General features: G+C 40.6%; 1 protein-coding gene across 10 annotated transcripts in view; it reads right to left on the bottom strand.

Moving 5' to 3' along the window:
• neo1a (neogenin 1a) overlaps positions 1 to 20,178 on the bottom strand; it is a 146,571-nt gene that overhangs the window by 59,530 nt on the left and 66,863 nt on the right. For all 10 annotated transcript variants that reach the window (XM_046393845.1, XM_046393889.1, XM_046393853.1 and 7 more), the window contains exons 3-4: positions 8,147 to 8,422; positions 6,783 to 6,933 (exon numbers count right to left, since the gene is read on the bottom strand). In XM_046393845.1, coding sequence (XP_046249801.1) covers positions 6,783 to 6,933; positions 8,147 to 8,422 — 427 coding nt within the window. The remainder of the gene's footprint in view (positions 1 to 6,782; positions 6,934 to 8,146; positions 8,423 to 20,178) is intronic.

Raw genomic sequence — 20,178 nt, 5'->3', positions numbered from 1 at the left:
AATAAATGAACGAATAAACAAATATGGATTAATGTGAGAAAAACCCTGGTGCCAATACCACAGACTGGGGCATCTCAAGTGACTCAGTCATTATAATGTTTTTGTTTTCCTCTGGCTCGTAACGGAAAGCCACAGGACCCATGAGACAAAACGACAAAAACTCTCACATACCTGACTTTATTTGCTTTTTAGAGAAAAAAAACAAAACCTTAGCAGGGTCCCCAAGAATAAACTGATAGTTTGATTAGTGCATATTACAACAAACCCTGCAGTCCATAACTCCCATAATATACTTTTAGATGGCTCTGGTGGGCCCTCTGGGGCGCTTGAAGCCATACAAATATTATGTAGCACAGACTGTGTCACGCTGACAGAACTACAGGACTCCATTGGTTTATGAAGCCTTTAAAGAGGACATACATCTACATTATGTCTTGTAAGGAGCCACAGTTAAGCACTGCAGGTGAGCTGTTTTTTCAAAGCTGTGAGACACAATGTGGTGGTCCAGGCTGTTAATGATTGAGGATACATAATGATGCTGCGCAGTTTTAGCTTAGTTAGCTAAGGTTTAGTTAAGTTTTTCTTAGATTAGTTTTAGTAGAGGTAAATTGCAGTGCATAAGTATCAAGAAATCCTTTAATACAACTGTGGATTCAAACAAAGGTCAAAAGCCAATTTGTTCCTCTTATCCTCAATTCCTATTTGACAACAAAACTAACATCATGATGAGAATGCAAAGAAGAAGAATAGACGTCATGACAGGCAGACATGCTTTAAAGGCAGCCAGTGAGACTGTGTTTGTTTGTGATGTGCTGGAGATGGAGCGACATCATAAAGAAAGACTTCTGTGGCTCCACTGCAAGAAAACCTTGTTGCTTGTCGTGTTTTCTCAGCCCCACATGCCAGCTAAACCACTCACATTACATTAAACCACTCTGCTGCTGCTGCCATTTATCATTTTACTGGTGTTTTTCAGTTATAAGCAGAATTCTAACCATACGGGCCTCCTGCGTATCTGAAAGAATGTGGTGCTCTGGAAACCTACAGTACATGCCAACATCTCTCAATGAGGCCAACATCTGGAGCAAAAACAGCTTCTATTCATACTTGCATGGATCTTAATCATTTTCATCATTTGTTTTTATTTCTTAATGATATTTCAATCTTTAATATTAGAAGTACATTTCAACAATACTCAGTCCAGTTTAATAGAACCACTAACCACATGCTTCATAGCATCATAGACACACAGCTGAACTGACTCCTTACGGGAAGTTTGAACTAAAACAGAACATTTTAAAGTAACAACAATGAAAAAAGGGTTTTTAGACCTCATTTCCCAGAGTGTCACCTCTGTAACATCCTTGAAGTCTACAGTCATCAATGTTATCTTTGCTTGTTCAGCCATAGCAACTGTTTACTTGTACAACTCGCAGAAACCTGATAAGTCTGTAGGCGTTGTTCCAATACCAATACCAGTATTGGAAATTGCTCAGTTGCTGGCTAAAATGCTCGATCAGGTATTGGTGAGTGCCAAAGTAGTTTAACAGCCCTGAAACAGGACACTGCCACTTACCGGCCGCGTCCCATACATGAGTGTTCAACCTAACAGATTTTCTACTGCACAAGTGGCCAGTATCCATAAACAGTAAGAAACTTGTGTAACTTGGTATGGGGAAAGGAAGAATTATTGGAAGTATTGGAACATCTCTGGAGCAGACCCTCATTTCACACACAAATGAGTTGAAGAGTGAGACTTGTTGAATGGATGATGGAAAACGTGTCACCAACTGTGTGCCGTTTCTGATTTTTCCAAGGAATGTTGCCACCCAGACACCCAGTTTGTAATTCAGCAAATGCAAGGGCTTAAATCCGTGGGCACTCAGCTAAATCACCACTGTTTATCTAATTCAGCACCAGAGAATGACTTAGAAAGACATTCATTTAATGAAAATCTTCAAGATTATTACCTCAAGCTTTGGAAAGAAAGAATATGTGCAGAGCTGTTGTACTAGTCTAGATTTTAAAGGTGCAACGAAAAAAGGGGCCAGGGAGCGTACCTCCATTCTCACAGTTCTGACTCTCAGATGACAATACACTACTATTATCCATTTATCCCCTCTTACATTAAGCTAGGCTAGCTAGAAGTGGTCGGACTACTTGTTGTATTTATCAGCTGAATCTGTGCTTTATAGTATCATGTTAAACACCACTAACAACTCATTTGCTGTTGCGGGATCCATACGAGCCCAACACGAGGTGGACATTTGCCATTAACCTCCCTAATAGTTACTATGAGGAAAGGAGCAACTGAAAATCATTGGCAATTATCACTGATAGGCTGAAAGGGTCAGTTGCAATATCCATGTTTTTATTGCACGGCTATTCTCTGTGCTCTTTGAAATAACATGAAGAGAGCAGAATGTCCTAAAAGTAAAAACCAAAGCTGGAGAATAAAAAAAAAACCAAAAAGTTGCAGTTGATGATGCGGTGTTAACAATGTAACTGCACTTAAAAGGACGTAGAGAACAAAGCAGGTTAAAGTACTGAATGTCACTTCAGTGACTTCGCTCAAAAAGACAGACAATTATGGATGATTGTATCTGAAGGATTGTTAGCAGAGATTAAATTTTAAATGGCAGTGACATTTCCTCAGCTGTGCTTTCTTTTCAAGAGTAGTAAAACCATTTTTTGAGAGCTATAACAATCTTTATACAATTATATAAAAGTGCTGAATGTTCAGTCCCACACCATTACAATTCATGTAGTCTTCCTAAAGGAAAAAGTTATATTGTGAGATGTGAGTTAACAAATTCTCAGCAACAGAAGATGATACATGACATTTGTAATGACATGACAGTTATAATCCTAAGGTTTTTTTTCTGGTTATCTGTAGCACAGCAATTTGGGAGGATTTCTCTATTTGTTTATTTGCATATTTTCTTTTCAAATTAAAACAAATTGTTAAAAGTACAAATGAACATCGATTAGAAAGGCAGACTTTTAATCTGATTAAAAGGGCAGAACGTGGGTTTCTCAAAAACTCTAGAATGGCTTTACTGCTGTTTACTGAGTTTGTATTTGTGCCAGGTTGATGTTTTGTGATAAATACCAAGATTTTGATTTAAAGCCCAAAACACTAACATTTTGGACCCTTACTGTTTAACAGCAACATACTGTGGGATGCACAGCAGGGACAAAAGATATTTTTAATTTTCTTTATGTGGTTCTGGCTCCCATGTCAGCTCACTAAAATAAATATCCCATTTATACGTTTAAGGGCATGTGTTAATATTCCTGTTAGACGTATGTACGAGGGGGTCGTGCTGCAATTGCAAACAAATTGCCCACGCCAAACTTCTCTCTTCATACACAAGTAAATGCATATATACACAATCATATTTAAATGAAGGCGAGCAGACAAGGAGGAGAGGAGACGGATGGCTTTCATGCTTTGGAAGGGGGTTGATTTACATGCTCTGCCAATTCCCTGTTGCTGGCCGGCATGCATAATTCATCCGTTTTATTGACTGCTGGGGAATTCTACTAGGTGATAGAATGATGCTTCCAAGAACAAAAGATGACTGTCATTTTTAATGCCATCAGGACCAGTAAGTGTAAGAAATCCATTGGCCTGGTTCTTTGTCCATACTGGCACCTAGGGACACTACTGAAGACACACCAGGCATTTGCTAAGAACGCATTTTCAACATGTTGGCTGAACAGCTTCGGTGCTGCAGAATTAAGGGTGAGTCTGGTGTCCATGAAAATGACTTTCTCTGAGGCTAAATGAATTTGAGACTACAATCAGAACACTGCTGAATACATAAACAGCGTGTTACAGTAGAATAAGCTATAGTGAAACTGATACCACGACATCAATCTCACATTCAAGAAATTCTGGTGATGCCCCAGTTGAATAATTTCACACAAGATGAACAGAATGAACAGCTTTCCCTATTTCATAGGGATAGTGACGCTTAAAATCAGGTGTCAGAGGAGCAACAGCCTACTTGGTTGCACAAAACATGTCCAAGTCTGTCACTAAAGTCATTGGAATTCAGATTATTTAGATTAGATTTAAGGTCAGAATCAGACTACACGGCGTCAACATGACTGACGTGGCCTCTCTCGACAAAAGGTAAAGTTGTTTGTTATATCTTGTGTGAACTGTCAGCACAGCATTCCGGTCGCCTGATGATGTCCCAACGAAAAGACTAGCGCGTCAGATTTATTCGTCTTCCCTTTTACGATACGGCAGCTGATGTTGACTCGCAACAGGCAAACTCTTCAGTGCACGACTGGCAAGGCAAAAGATGAGTTTAGTTTTATTGCATGTCAGGGTGCAATGTCACCCTTTGCAAACTGTATGTATGTTGTACACCCGTGCTTATGCTGCACATAAGTGAAAAAGACAGAGCGCTGAGCTGAGTGGCAACCAATTGTTCCAGGTATACTTTCATTTAAGAAATTGTATTTGTACATAAGCAGTACTTACTGGTGGTGTCAGGTGGAAAATAAAGGCAGCCAGCTATGATTCATCAGGGTCCAAAACATAGTCTGCAATCAGGTCTCGGCGAACTCACATCAAGAACTACCGTAATTTCCGGACTACAAGCCGCTACTTTTTTCACACACTTTGAACCCTGCGGCTTAAACAATGATGCGGCTCATTTATGGATTTTGTCTCAAGATGAAAGTGACATTGAGAGCGACAACAAAAGAGAGACTGACAACGTGGACACCTGCGGCTTATAGACAATTGCGGCCTATATATGTACAAGGTTTTTTTCTTTTTAAATTTAGTGGGTGCGGCTTATATTCAGGTGCACTCAATAGTCTGGAAATTACGGTAATGTTTGTGACTTATACAGCGTGACCTCAGTATAGTGGACTTTTAAGCGATAGATACGGTAGAGAAATCAACGTCTCGACACCTGAGAGTTAGACAACCACCTGTTCCAAATTTCCAGTTTCACGTCTTTGCTCTGTTTCCATCTGTCATCGCAGACATCAAAGACCTTTATCGCAGCCATCATCTCCTACATGGAAATATGGGCAGGTGATACAAAAGAAACAGCAATGTCTGCCTTCTGATAGGTTATGCATAACATACTAATGAGACTCTTCAAAGAAACCCAACTTAAGGCAGAAATCCTTTTTATGGCACATTTTTAAAAGACTTTTGAAGGATTCCACTGCGTCTTAAAAAGTATCCTAAAGTACTTCAGAGGAGTCAGTCAGCTAGTAGAACAACCGGTAAGGAATTACTGAGGAGAATTCGACAACCAAAAATCAGTAATGACTAAAACTGCCATACATGTCTTCACATTGCACTCATCTTGAATCACCTACATTATCTGTGGCTCAGGATAAAACTTCCTGCTTATCTGCTACTGTGAACACAGACAGAGAAAGAAAAACAGACACATGACCAAGTTGAAGCATCAGCGACAGAGAAGCTTAATGTGATAATCCCCGCTGTCAGGGAGTCACCCTGTCTTCACTTGGAAGCTGACACATCTTCATAAACTTTCATCTCGTGTCTGTAGCTTCGGCGTCGCCACTTTCAAGGCCCCGTTTGTGCTGTGCACCAAAGACCAATTATACACTCTGCATGCCACACCAGTTTTTAATTGACAGCAGCTCTTCTGCCTCTCATGTAATGCCTGAGAGGGACAGGAGACTCTCAAGGAGAAAAAAGAAAGTTCCACTGCTATTCTTTTTAATTGTCAATGTCGCATTAAAATCAAAAGAGCGGTCTCGGTAATGTATTCGCCACAGAATCCATTTCTGCTCTGAAGGCAGGAGCACAGGGGGGTCCACTTCAATATCACGAAAGACTTGCTTGGTTGTTCTGAGCATGCTTGCTAATTACCCACAGAGACACCCTAGGGGGGCAGGTGTGCACGCTGGATAGTGTTGTGTAATTAATACAAGGTAGATTAATAAGTGCCTTTTTAGCCAGCTCCCATTGGAGGTCACAGGTACTCACAGACAATTCCATAGGTGTTTCAGACATTTAGATTGAGATGTGGTGCTGCGCTTGGAACTAAAAGCCGGAGAGTCTAATGATATTCTAGCTCATACTGCACTGGAGCTTTGTGCTTACCAAAGTGATGACCTTACATTTAATTTCAGTGAAGGTAAAAATCTCATTCCTGCGCTGGATTTAGATGAACGAGTCCTGTTTCAACTATTTTCTGTTGACCCCACAAGTTGCAAAGTTATTATTCTGCAGGACTGGTACATAGGGGGTTAGGTAAACAATGTGCTTTCTTAATTGGTGAGAATCAAACTTCCCATGTCCGATGCAATTCTCTCCAAGGGATTTGAGCTGCTCTGCCTGAGCTAATGAGAGCCAGAGGAGTGAGAGCACAGGCGCTGTGACACTCTCTCTTGGCTCTTAATTTGTGAACTTCCCCTCAGCTGGCAACCCTGCGGCCTCGTCTCCCAGCTGAAGTGGCTCTCTGAGTAGCAGTGGCAGAATAGCGTTAACACCTTGGGGAGCTGGCGCCAGGACTAACAGGTTGGCTTTTGGAGGCCAGAGGCATCTCGTACAAAGAAATAGTACAGTATGGTCTGTGCTGCTTTTGAAAAGCAAGCAGCGTACAAGTGTCAGGGAATGCTGAACACAGCAATGTAATGCACTGGAGTAACTGCTGGTGACTTTGAAAGGTGGGTATCAAACCCTAAAAAAACATGTAGCATTTTAAGGTTTCTTTAACTTGGGCCTAAGAGGTATGGTAAATCTAACTTACAGCCACAGTTCACGTTCATACCTTTCTTCTAGCAACTTGTCTCCAAACATCCAACGAACATGTGGCACAGGGTAGCCAGTGACAACGCAGGGGAGCAGTACGCTGGCGCCCACCACCTTGGTCACAGACACAGGCTCCACCAGGAACTCCAGCTTCCTCTCTTCTCCAGTTTCTAAGATGGGAGAAAAAAAGGTCAGGGTTTAGGCAAAGGTTAAGTTTGGGGTGAGTAAGTGCAGCACAGGAGTGACCTTCTACGGGACGGGGATCATCTGTCCAAAAAACTTCAAAAGACTTCAAGATTGATGAGCTGTTGCGCCTGACACCCAAACAAAGATTGGTAAGATGAATAACGTAGGTGCTGACGTCTGAGACAGCGGACGTCTCAGTTCTTTAGGAGTTCAGAGTGATCATATATAATTCCAGCTGTAACTAACTCCCTATGTAGCAAGGATCATGTGTGACTGCAAAGCAACATCTTTTAAGTCATTCTATGAGTTTAGCTTTGATCATAGTTTCATAAAGCTCAAGCCAGGATTTTAATTAAAAAACAAAAATATATGAAATCATTTTAATCAAGCCCTTTTTCAACTCCCTCTGGAAACAAGTTGCTTTCTTCTCAAGCTGATTTGTAGTGACTTCAAAGAAAAAAAGTAACTATAAATGTTTTGGTGCTTTGACATTTAGTAGCATCCAAGAAAAATTTCTTTCAATTTCCTGACACACCTTTATGAGTTTTCCTCCTGTATGCATACAGCCAGTTTGCCCCTCCACTACAAAACACTGAAAGAGACTTACAGAGATAAAGACCCCCACTGGGGTCTTGTTGAAGTCTGATTTATGGCCTCTAATATCTTCTCTGTGCTGCCAGGAGCCTGGTGCTTAACAACTCAGTAAATAAAACTTGTCGAGGGGCGAGGCAAGACACTGTCACAATGGAATTCAGCCCCCTTTTGAGCCACTGCTGAGTTACCGTTAGCACCACTGATAAACCCAGTGGGAGTTCCACCACTGCTTTTGGCATTCAACCATCTCGCACTACACTACTGATTTCTTCATGCTGATGATAATGAGCAACCCAGAGAGGACACCATATACCACTGTAATCAAATGACGCACTGAACTACATTTTAATTTCAATTTACTGTACAAGAGCTTCCACAACAGAAACATAACAGCACCGTACTGAAGGATGTGAAGATGTTAAACGGGTACAACTGAGGACAAGCAGGAAAAATGCTTTCACTGTATGATAACAACGGAAATTTAGTACCTAACAAAAATCTGACAATAAAATCCGACATTCACCAATAAAAACTCAATGATCTGCATTTTTACTGGGCAACATTTCACCCTCTGTAAGACAAAAGTTTGTTTCCCCAAATTACCTAGCACTATCTGGAGCTGGGCCTCATCGCTGGACTTGGACGACCCCACATTTTCCACCAGACAGCGGTAAAGGCCAGCGTCGGCCTCCGAGGCGTTGCTGATGACCAGGGCTCCGCTGGGCAGCTGAATGAGCCTGGTGCTCAGCTCCAGCGGCTGGCGGTCTTTCTCCCACCGGGTGAAGGGCACCAGATCCGAGTTGATCTCACATGCCATCACCTGGCTGTTCCCCATATGCACTGTGGCGGGCGATGGCTGGCTGGTGAACCTGGGCATCCCTGAAAGATAAGATGAGGATGTAAAACTGGCATTCACTTCCAACATCAACAGACTTTATTATACTTTACTATATTTCAGTTACATGTCAGAGTTAAGAAATAAAGGCCACAAACAATTTTAATTTCCCTAAAAGAGTTTTGGTTTTTGGGTTTTCATTTCTCACTGGTTTAAAGTTTTGCTGTTAGAAAAGGTGACGTTACATATTTCCATGCACCAGTCGGAATTTAGTCACATCTGGATCAAAGTCTAATCACGGTTAGCGACTCGTTTAGTCCCTGTCAGAAAAATCTGATAAGAACCACACAAACACAGAAGGTGATTTGTTGAATTTCTGAGTTAAACTCGTGATGACTGATGAATAATAGAAGTTTTTATTTTATTTTTTTAACTTTGGGTGTTTTTGCCAGTCATTAACGTTGAATGTTAGATACTTAAGATTTAAAACCAAGTTTTCAGGCACTTTAATGGAATCATTATAAAAGTATCTTAATTTGATTTGGTCTTCCTGACAGATTTACTTTGAAGTTATCCAACTTTCAACAACATATTTTTTTCAAAACATTTGGAACAAAATCATACTTATACTGAGCCAGATTGGAAAAACAAACAGACTGATCCCAGACCTTAAACACAGCAGCTAGGGAAGCTATAAAAACCTGCTTCAGACTATGACAAGATGCATAATTGGTCTTTAGAACTGAAAACCATAGCAGCACATTGCACATGACATCTTGCAATCCATATTCAGAATAGATTCTCAAGAGTGAAAAGGGCCAAAAAAAAGTATAACCCGTACCCACACCCGACCTCTTGTGCACACTAATCCTCATGCACACAGACACACACATACAACCACCCACACACAGTTGTGTAGCATAATCACTTATCCACGATGGTGGATGCTAATTTGCCACGCAGAACAGGAGACACACAGCCCTAATTAAAAATAGCTGAATCCACAGGCTGTTTGTGCTGCTGTAGCCTGACTTTCATCTCAACGCAAAATAATTATTTCCTGCGTTTGAAGCCATTGATCTGAAACCAACACTTGCAGGCCACGTTCGAAACAATAGCACACAATGGCCTCAATTAAAAATGACTTACAATGTGTAAACTGCAAATTATATTTTTGGGTTTATTAGTGAGGAAAAGTTGTTTTTAAAAAGTAAGAGGGCCACTCCATCTCTAATAAAAAGAATATCATGCTGTGTTATTACCATGGAGGGCCTCTTGAGTTTTTGAGCAGACTGTGTTTGTCTCCTTGGTGATGTATGAATGTGTGTTTCTGAGAAAGAAATGACTGGGAAAAAAAAATATTTGTGAGTAAGGATGAAAAAGTGTGTGTTTATCTATTTATGAATGCAAGTTTGCCCGCTGTAACTGTGCTCTTGCACAGGAAATGATGCCGAAGACTTGCTGAGTGACAATTTGGTGTCTCTGCCCCCTCTCACCTACAGACAGCTCTTCAGATCCCCTGCCAAGAGCGGCTCCATGTTAAATCGCACTTTGAGATAAGACCCCAACAGCTAGAGACTCTCCTCTGGCCCGGGCCAACGAGCACAGTTTCTCTGAGCACATCTCAGTACAATAGTTCAGCTAATATGGGCTTATCCGATTCCAGTGCTGATATTTTTGTATCAAAGCTGCCAATCACCTAATGTATAATCATGCAACGGGAGAAAAAAAATCCTCAGCTGAATCATTTAGATTAGACTTGCTGAAGCTCAGCACTGAATCAAATGCGTGTTTTAATGATTAGCAGCTTTAGTGTAGGATGAGCAATCAGTCAGGCCAACGTAAGGGGGAATTCTAGGATATACATTAGGCTTTCAATGAAGATTTAATTTATCAAGGAAACACAGAGAAAAATGTTTTAAAAAAGAAATTTTGTGGAGGTTATGTAGCTGCAGTCAAGAGGTTATAATGGTAGCTACATGCTGGTGGCATTGAATCTGAATGTCATGTTCTTTCACAGTGTAAACTGGAAACTAATACGTGCTAATGGATGATCTTTTATCTTTTATATTTTGTTGTGCAGATCAATATCATTATCTTCATGATATTGACAAAAATGTAAAGCACCATAGGTATGGTGGTCAGGAGTGACACATTAATAAACTTTATTCTCAAAGTGGACAATATGAGCTATACCTGCCAAACATGTGCTCATCATACACACAACAACACAGTTTGTCTAATCCTACCTGACAGACACATGATATATAATTCAGCATATTAAGTATATCTGCATGTATCCACAAAGTAAAATAAAAAGTAAACAACAACTGTTGTTCCTCCAAGCAAAGATTAAACATCTTGGCTCACTGCCTAACTGCACCAATTTGAAAGACAAACTAAAGGCCTGCACTGGTTATAACTGAAATGTAAGACTGTAGACAGTACTGCCTACACAGTGACAGACATTTCTGGGCCCGGGGAGTAATGACATTTCATATGATGAGTTTGAAGACGATGTCCTGAATTAATGCGCCCCAGGTTTGATAGCTAAAGATTTACCTCCAACTTTGCAGACATTTGGCCCAAAGAGGGCACATAAAAAGTCAACTGCAGACATGACAAGAAATTATGGTTTCACCAAGGCTGAACGTTTGCAGAGGAGAGAAAACCCTTTCCCATCTCAACTTCAGTTCCGATTGTTGTGAGCACTTTCTGACTCCGTCTACAGTCTCAGTCGACTAATCGTTTGTTCAGCCTCATCACATCTCTCCAGGCTGAGTTCATCAGTTTGCTGTGTCTTAACGGTGTGTGCGGGTGTGTGTGAGTCCTGACTCAAGTAGGCATGGCTTAAGATGTAGCCATGCCATTTTCTAACAGCCAGTGTTGATGAAGTGGATGCTTCACATTATGAGGTCTTCAATATGTATGTGAGACCACGCATGTGTGTTATGTGGACCAGCTGAAGTGTACGTAAGCACATTAAGTGTGAGTCCAGGCAGGGTATTGTAGATGGGAAGTGGTGAGTGTCGATGCTAACACTATCGACTTCAATTAATCACAATTCTCCATTTAAATCGACTGGAGGGGAGCTTCATTTTCCACACCCTTGCTCAGCACCATCTACTGCAGCGCTGTAGTGCCGATCTCAACACTTATTACCAGAGTGTGATGAGGCCAAATGATTCCAAGAGAGCAATAATGTCTCAGTGGTCAAAACACAGGAATGGAGGGAGTTTTATAGAAAGCAGTTTCTTTCTTCATTCCATACAACATAAATGAGAACAAAATATGAAACAGTTGATTTTATTTTGCCTCCCAAAAATGTTTCCCTACATAATAAAACGGCTAACCAAGTGGTGTCAACAAATGCCTCCTCTGTGAAGAGTGGTTATTTAGATTCGCTCAGCCCTACATCATCTGCTTGGATTTGCCAGCAGAGCCTTTATTCATATGAATGCTAATGAATGAATGTGTCCATCACTGGATAGAGATTAGCAGAGGAGAACTGTGCTGCAGAAATGTGCGAACAGGCGTAGCGACTGTCTGCCCCACCTCAGATCAAAACCAAGCATGCTCACATGCACACACAGAGACATACACTTAAATCACACAGTTGGATTTCGACTATTTTTAATTAAAATGAGGTATAGAATAACAATGAGCAGCTTAATGAAATATGCACAAGGCTTTAAGGATCTCCCTCTAGATTCAGCTGAATTAGTAACTGACTGCAGAATGGCTGCTTTTAACCTCGGATGAAAATGCAACAGCGGTCTTTGTTACATATTTTCAAGCAGGGTCAGTTTAAGTAATTAAGGGGGAAAAAATTAAATTGCTTTACATTTTGGAGCAGCCCAGAGTTCTCATATCTCCTTACATGGCTCTCTGTTAGGACTGGTAACATGAAATAACTCACTGAAACGTTGGAATGTACAATAAATAAATAAAGTAATCGAAATAGTGCACACAGTTAATGAATTCAAGTATGCTCATATTTTCCACGACATTTAAATTGTTGCTGTTCATACCAAACTAAAGACAAACTCCAGCTTGAGTAAATCATCTGAACGGGGCACTTGCTTATTGTTGTTTGGGACATGGCTGGTTATCATTTTGAGCTTTTTTAACATCCTTTTAGAATAGAGATTAATTTATTTGATTAATAAGTACCAATAACACTGGTACATTTCACATAAACATTTTTTCCTGGAATAGTTTAACTTATTAATGCAATGTATGTAAATATTTACATGGACGTCTTCCAACTCTGACTACAGTATGATTCAGAGGCATGATAATAAAATCCATGTATAACATACCAGTCCAAACCTCTAAAATATCATCTGTATTCACAAAGAGGAAGGATAAGAAATTAAACACTGAAGCCCTGGTGTTCAAGGAACAGTCTATATGCTAATTCTTTAAATGTGCTGGCAACTGATGAAACTACAATTTTTTACTATTCCCAATGCAAACAAGATACCCAACTAAAGATTGTACTGCTATAAGCTATCAATTTGGCAATCTGTACATAAGGACTGCAATCCTAATAATAAAACACTGAGACACAAAGAAACACATCAGTCCCACACTGGACCAGTCATGCCTACAGGCATTACGGGACACTGACTAAACCATGTAGGTACATTGTGCACTTATAGGTAACAATTATTTGTAACAAGCCAAACATAAGGGACATTATAGCAAGATCCTTCCAGCTATCCATAAGAGCTTGATAACAAAACATTTGGAGATCAGCAGTAAATGTTTTGTTGTCAGTCACTGTCTTCTCTCTTGGTCTCACATGTTGTAATCGTGAACAATCAGAAGGAAGAAATAACACCACAAAAGAGACAAAAGGGGAAAAAAGACATTCTGATTTCATCACTGATAGCAGAGTCAATAGACCAGAATGAAACACAGCCACAACTGGGACTTTAATTCTTCTTCTCTAATTCTTATCAGGCTATTATTTCCACTACTTCTCTCTCATTCTCCCTCTCTGAATTCAACAAGTTCACGCCCATTCTCCAGGGGCTGGTGAAAGTCATTCTGGGAAATGCAGGAAATCAATACTTGAAATTGAAGTACACAAGTCAGGTTGAAGGAAAATGGCTACACTAAAAAAGTAAATTAAAACCTTTCATGTTAGAATAATTCGTACTATGCACTGTTACAAATAGCTATTTACTGGTGTATGACCATCCAAAAGGTGTAAAGTTTTCCTTTAAAGCACAATAATGACAACTTTCCCGGCAACAACGCCCTGCTTTATCTATACATCCACTACGGTTTTGCAACCCACGCTCTGGTACAGAATAACTAAATACAGAACGACTTCAATCCCATTCCTCGTGCAATTATGAATTTCACAAAACCGGACAGCCAAATCAAGTCTACTGAGCCAAAAAAGATTTCAGGCAGTGATCTGACAGATCCAACCCTGGATGAAGAGTAAATCAGACAGAGTGTGAAGACATCCAATCAATTGCAATGAAAATCTCTGACTCAGGGTGAATGGGGTAGCAGCAGGGCAATCAAGTGGCCCACACACAAAAAAAAAGACAATAATGTCCATTAGATGTGCTGGCTTAGAAAAGTGTGTGCTTAGGCAATATCTTAATGCATTTCCCTGGTCTAAAATCCCCCTGTACAATGTGTACTTTCCTTTATTCAGTTCATTGCTTCCTTTTTGTTCATTGCTCCCTTTGAGGCCGGCTGTAGCATAAGTGATAATTAATTCCATAATTGAAGGATTCAGAGCTTCAGGGAAGAATATTTCTAAGGGCTTCCTCCATTACACTTACACTACATTTTTACAGTCAAGGTATTCACTTCTTATTGATATTTTGACTTCTGAGAGGATTTCAAATGTACAATTTAAACAAAACTCTACTCGGACAACAACGAAAGGAAACTCTTGAAAGCAGATATCACTGAGTTCCTGGTTTATTGGGTACATCTGCACAGCACAATGCAACACAGTAACAACTGCAATACAGCGCACCTTTGTTAAGCTTTGAATTTAAATTGCATAAGAGAGCTCTTCAATTAACTCACCGCTAATTTTTAAACATGCAGTTAGTGGAGTCGTTGGTGATGTGTGCGTTATTTTGTCATGTACGTATGGAGGTTGTTATAATATTATACTGCAGTCAAATACAACAATACCAAAAGGAAGATCAGAGTTACATCAAGGCGTCTCTGACAGTGTCAACATAGACAGAATATTATAAACTCTACAGCAGTAGGATTAACTGTAAATCACACACACTGTATGTAATATGTGATATTTACACAACTAATTTCAGGGTTTATATTTTGCTGTTAAGATTGGATAAAAAGCGAGAGGGCTGATTCCTTCTTGGTTTCTGAGGAAGCTCTGTAGGCCCAAGATGTTCACAGGGTTTTGTTCAGGGAAATAAACCTCTGCAGTTGAATTTTGTATGATTATTAATACATTAATGCGTGGAAGCTGACGGGCAGTAAAATCCATCTGTTGCATAAAAAAACTAATGTCTGCTATGAGACACAAGTGCTTTCTCCTTTGCTCTGTTTTCAAACCTTAATTGCATTGTATTGCAAAACCCACAACAAGCACATTCCCTCTAAACAAAACAAAGATGACACTGTTCACCCCTCCCCGTTATCACTCTTAATAAAGGCACTTCAGGGTTATGGCATGCAGAGAAAAAGATTATTTTATCTCGCTAATGCAGCCAAGATCGCTGTGAACTTTAGCTTTGAGGGGTGGTGCTTCAGTGATGTTCTTAAGTGGCTGTGCATGTTACATGAAAACCAGAGCATAAATTCTTTATATCCTACACCAAGAGGCAGTTTGCTTTTGCTTCTTTCGGTTAAATATGAGCATGGGATGTGGTCAGAAATGGGACTGATTTGGGGATTTTACAAAGAGGCCCTCAATGCTTGATTACAAAGTTTGTTTGTCTTCATGGGGGAAGATATAATAGATGTATACCCACCACTTTATAAGAAAGACAGCTGGTGTTCATCTAAAAATATGTATAAACTCACAAGTTTAAATCTGTACAATAAAAGGAAAACAAAACAGGGTCCCTTTTTAATACTGAACAAAGTTAAGAGCAGTTTAGGAAAAAGAAACTTTGAAGGTCCTGTCAGTTATGGAAAAGATGTTGGCTGATGTTCTCCACCGTAAAAGGTAACAGCAACCTTCATTTTTGTTTGTGGGTGACAGGTGGGAGGTCTCCCAAGACTGACAAGAATGAAAACAGGATTAATTAATGACTGCGTGTTGGAATCTAATAAAGAAGTCACGGAGGCACTTAATCATGTATGAAGCCTGACAAGCCTGACATACTGTGCAAATGATGAAACGCACAGTCTGGCTGTGTCATCACAACGTATTTGTCTTTTTCACCAACAGGCAGAGGTGTCTGGGAGTGACTGCCATGACAGAAACGATGCTGCCCCATAAAAACTGTGTAAGTCTTCACTCATTAAATATGTTCAGTTTTCATCAGGTCCAAACAGCTGTCTGTTAACATAAACGGATAACAATGGCACCAGTTTACAGCTGAGCTAAACATAGAGCAGCTTACTCCAAAAACCTCCGGCAGACTGAAACATGTAATGAAACAGTCGGATAATCAGTGGAGAGACTGTGGCTTGAAGATGAATCAGTACTTTTGAACTCTGTGATATGTGTGGAGAACAATGGCAACCACAATAGCATACACACTCCCTAACACAGAAAAGCTTGTGTTGTGTACACACATCAGAAGGACAGACAGAAGATGGATGGGTGGCGTTCCACAGAAGTCAACCACAGACAGGGGTTCTTATTTTATCTACTGGGCTGTAAAAATGCCTCTTGGGTGCAGGAGAAGATGGAAAGAGCAGATCCTGACCTTCTAACCAGTTAGTGCCTGAAGAGAGTACAGAAAAGACAACTGGAATACAGGAATGACATGTCAGCCTATTTCAATTTCCAATACGACAACCTCCAGACAATGAAGGTAGGGGGTCAGTAAAAATATATATACACACACACACACACACACACATATATATATATATATATGTATAATTTCACAGTTGAAAACAAAGGTGCAAACAGAAGCCTACTATTGAAGGCACTGGAGACGGGTGTGACTGCAGCTGCAAAGGGACCGTCCTGTCATAACAGGACATAACAGTCACGCCAACACAGAGCATTGGTTTACATAGAACAGAATGCTCTATACCTACTGATTGTATTTTTGTGGCTTTTTTTGCAAAGTAATTTGATAGACTGCTGTATTGTCCCGTTTGTTTGTTAACCATTTGTTACAAGGGTCGTCTTAAATCATTTTACAATTATTTGTGACCTTCAGTAAACAAGTTGGGCAAAATAACTGCTGCTTAGTTCCACAATGACATCAGTAATTTATGTGTCGGCAGTTAGCTTCACCCAGCCAGCTTAACATCCAATGATGCGAATAATATAATGCTGTGGGACTTTTAAATTTTCAGATTAATTCTCTTTCTTAGCTTTTTTTTCCCTGAATGAAGGTCCACCATTCATCCCTCTTCTAATCTGGAATATGTGTTCCTGGACAGCCACCATGAATGTCCACATGGCCTACACAAAGTAACTATTGACTGTGTCATAACATATAAGTTAGGTTTATCAATATTTGTCTTTATGATGATGTAATAACTACAAGTACGATAAGCCAAGAGTGGAATAAATAAGGAGAGAACCATATGCTAATACTGCACATGTATTGGAGCTGTAAGGTACTTTGAAAAGCTGCTGTTAAAATAAAGCTTTACTCCACACCTGTGAGGGGTGCACGCTACAGAACGTTTGATTCAACAAGATAGCAGGTGCTCCCAGCAGCTGGGAGAGTTCCCCCAGCATGTCTGTGTATGTCTGTATGTTGTTCCCCACCAAGCAAGTTTTCTAATTAAGCTTGAAATATTAAATGAAATGTAATATTTCAATTTGTGTCTTGTGTCAACATTAAACACAGTTGCAGTGTAAGTAAACATCATTCTTCGTTTTTATTTCAAAATCAGAGATATTTGCATATTTTTATTTTAGATGTGACCCAAACTGGTGTGAAAAGAATCATTTTTAAGATTACAACAATTTTCAAGTTGGGAAAATTAGAATAATATATTTATATAATACATTTATCTTTTTGCACAGAAATACATTTGCAGTAAAGTTGTTTCAGTGGGAAATGACCATCATATCCGAACAAACTGGCCAAAAATGTTACAAAGTAGAGAAGAAGAAAAAGTGGGCATTCTTGTCCCTAATAAGCCAATCATAACAGTGTTCATTTCTGCTCTGTATGAACCAATCAAACCAATGGGCTCGACAGAAACACAGCAATCAGACTCTACTGAGTCATTGATCCCAAGCCAACGGACATCTTCAAGTATGTTAAGCTAACTCTACAGGGCTCTGACAGCTCTTACCAAGGGGAGGGATATTTTTAGGGTGCAGAGCAGATGTTGTGCAAAGAACGCCCTTCTAAACATTTATGACTACCAGTGGATGGGCCCCGGGGCGCAGCTGCTGTTTAGAGTACAACTGAGCCAAGGAGAAGTCATCTCTGTCTGATAACTACATTTCCCTCTCTTTACAGAAGTGATTTCTTGCTTTGGTTTTACAACAATGCTCAGGAAGGCAATATAACACACCCGAGAGGACAGTTGCTGTAAAAGGTGAGCTCTCAACAAAACTCAGTACTGTGACTGTACTTATGTGTCTTAGTGAAGGAAAAAAAAAAAATCAATCACACACCGTTAATTATGTCAAGATTGGAAATGACACATAAGGATGAGGCGCTGTTGGCACCCTGACAGCTCCTGACTGCCTGCTGTGGGAACAGACAGAGCAGAGACTCCAAGGAGGTTTATGGATGATGATGACGGATGGAGACGGACAATTGATAGGTCAGGGTCAGTGGCCATGGGAACATCACCGAGAGGGAAGTGAAAAGATGTGCTATTCTAAAATGCTTGTATCATTTTCATAACAGCCTGTCAATTTGTGTGAGGAATGATAATAATTAGGATTATAAAACATGGGAAAAAAAATCTTGAAAATTTTGGTGCAAGTGCAAGGACAGCATATGGTATATGTGCCTGCTAAGATTTAAGCAAAATCACGAAACCTGAAATGCAAAATGGATGTATTTCTGTACAGTTGTCACAGTCTTCACAGACAAAATCTGTCGATAGTCGTTATGAGCCAACTGGCCAGCAACCACACCCACACAGCAGGGGTCACTTGTCAGCTTTTGAGAGTCACTGTGCATGGCCTTACAGAAAGGAAAATTAGTCTTTTTCATGTTTGTAACTGAGAGGTACAGCTGCAACTAATGATTATCTTCATTAGAAATCGATCTCAGGAATATTCCTAGGTCTGTTGTTTGTCTGTTGATACCCATCATGGTTTCCCAAAGCTGAATACACTGTCTTCAAATTGCAAAACCCAGATATTTTCAGTTTATTATCGCATAACAGAAAGAAAAGCAGTAAATCATCTGGCAATGCTTGTCTTTTTGCTTTAAAAACTACATATGATTAATCAATTATCAGAACAGTTGCTGAATCGTGTACTGCATATCAACCAATAGTTAACCTAATAATTGTTCAACTGAAATCAGCTCTAGTGAAATTTTTATTGGATGCACTTCCTTTTCACTGTTTCTCGTGTGCATTTCACCTGTTCACGGGTCTGCCTGCGAACATGAGTGGGGCGTAAGCTAACGCCCCACAGTATCCAGGGAGAAAGAGCCCTTTTTCATTACAGGGAATTGAGTTGTAGCTGAAACAATACTGATTGCATTAGGGCCCTTAATCACGTTAAGGTGTCTTATTTTATCAATGGGAATTCAGCTCATTCCTGGCCCATTTTGAGGCTAACCTTCTGTGGAGGTTTTTGTCACGGGAGACCGTGGCTGTTCCCATTACCCGAGCACAGATAAATGTGCTGGCACTACGATCGTACATCCCTTTGCTCTTTCTGTCTCACCTCCCCCCCTTTCACTCACTCTCTTGTCATAGAGACGAGGGTGGGAGGAGGTGAAAGGTAAGAGAGGATGCAGAAAGAAGCTCAACAGAGCAGCCTCCAATGTCAGAGGAGCGTATGAAGTAGATGTCAGTCAAATCCAACACAGGCAGGTGCTACAAAGAGCAGCCATCACTGACCCGTCCTCACATCTTTCGTCAAGTGCTTGTTTCCTTAAGGCCCCCCTCCACTGGAATGAAGAGCCCCTCCACCCTCTACTAGCTCAACAGGCCATCCAGATAAAGAACCCAAACACACCACTGTCCTGCTGCTGATGGACACGAGCTGAAGGGATAACCTCTCCATACTCACCTCTTTCCCCTACATTTATCCCACTCCGTCCCTCCCTCCAACACCATCAACCTCTCTTTCCAATTTTTCAGCCTCTTCTCTGCCACCACGCCGTCTCCTTCTCATTCCGTGCATTACTCGCCGAGTCGCATTCATTCAGTCTCCACCCATTCCTGTCACCCCCACCCCTTTCCTCTCCATCTTCCCACCACACATTTCAGTGGGAGCTCTATTGTGTGGAAGAGAGAGGCATGCTGCTACTGGTTCTTATCTGGGGATGTTGGTGGCACATCTGTAGATGCTATCGCTGGCTCTGTTGCTCTGTTTATGCTCCAGCCCTGCAAGAGCAGCAAGCGGGGAAATGAGATGGATAGAGGATGGGGCCAGATGAAAATGGAGCGTCTTCCTCAGCAGAAATGATGGACTAAGGGCCACAGAGGGGCAAATACAGAGCAG

The sequence above is a fragment of the Scatophagus argus genome, chromosome 1 (genome assembly GCF_020382885.2).
Source record: "Scatophagus argus isolate fScaArg1 chromosome 1, fScaArg1.pri, whole genome shotgun sequence".
Taxonomy (NCBI): domain Eukaryota; kingdom Metazoa; phylum Chordata; class Actinopteri; family Scatophagidae; genus Scatophagus; species Scatophagus argus.
The sequence above is the reverse complement of the archived record's forward strand: the minus strand, read 5'-3'. Positions and strand labels throughout refer to the sequence as shown.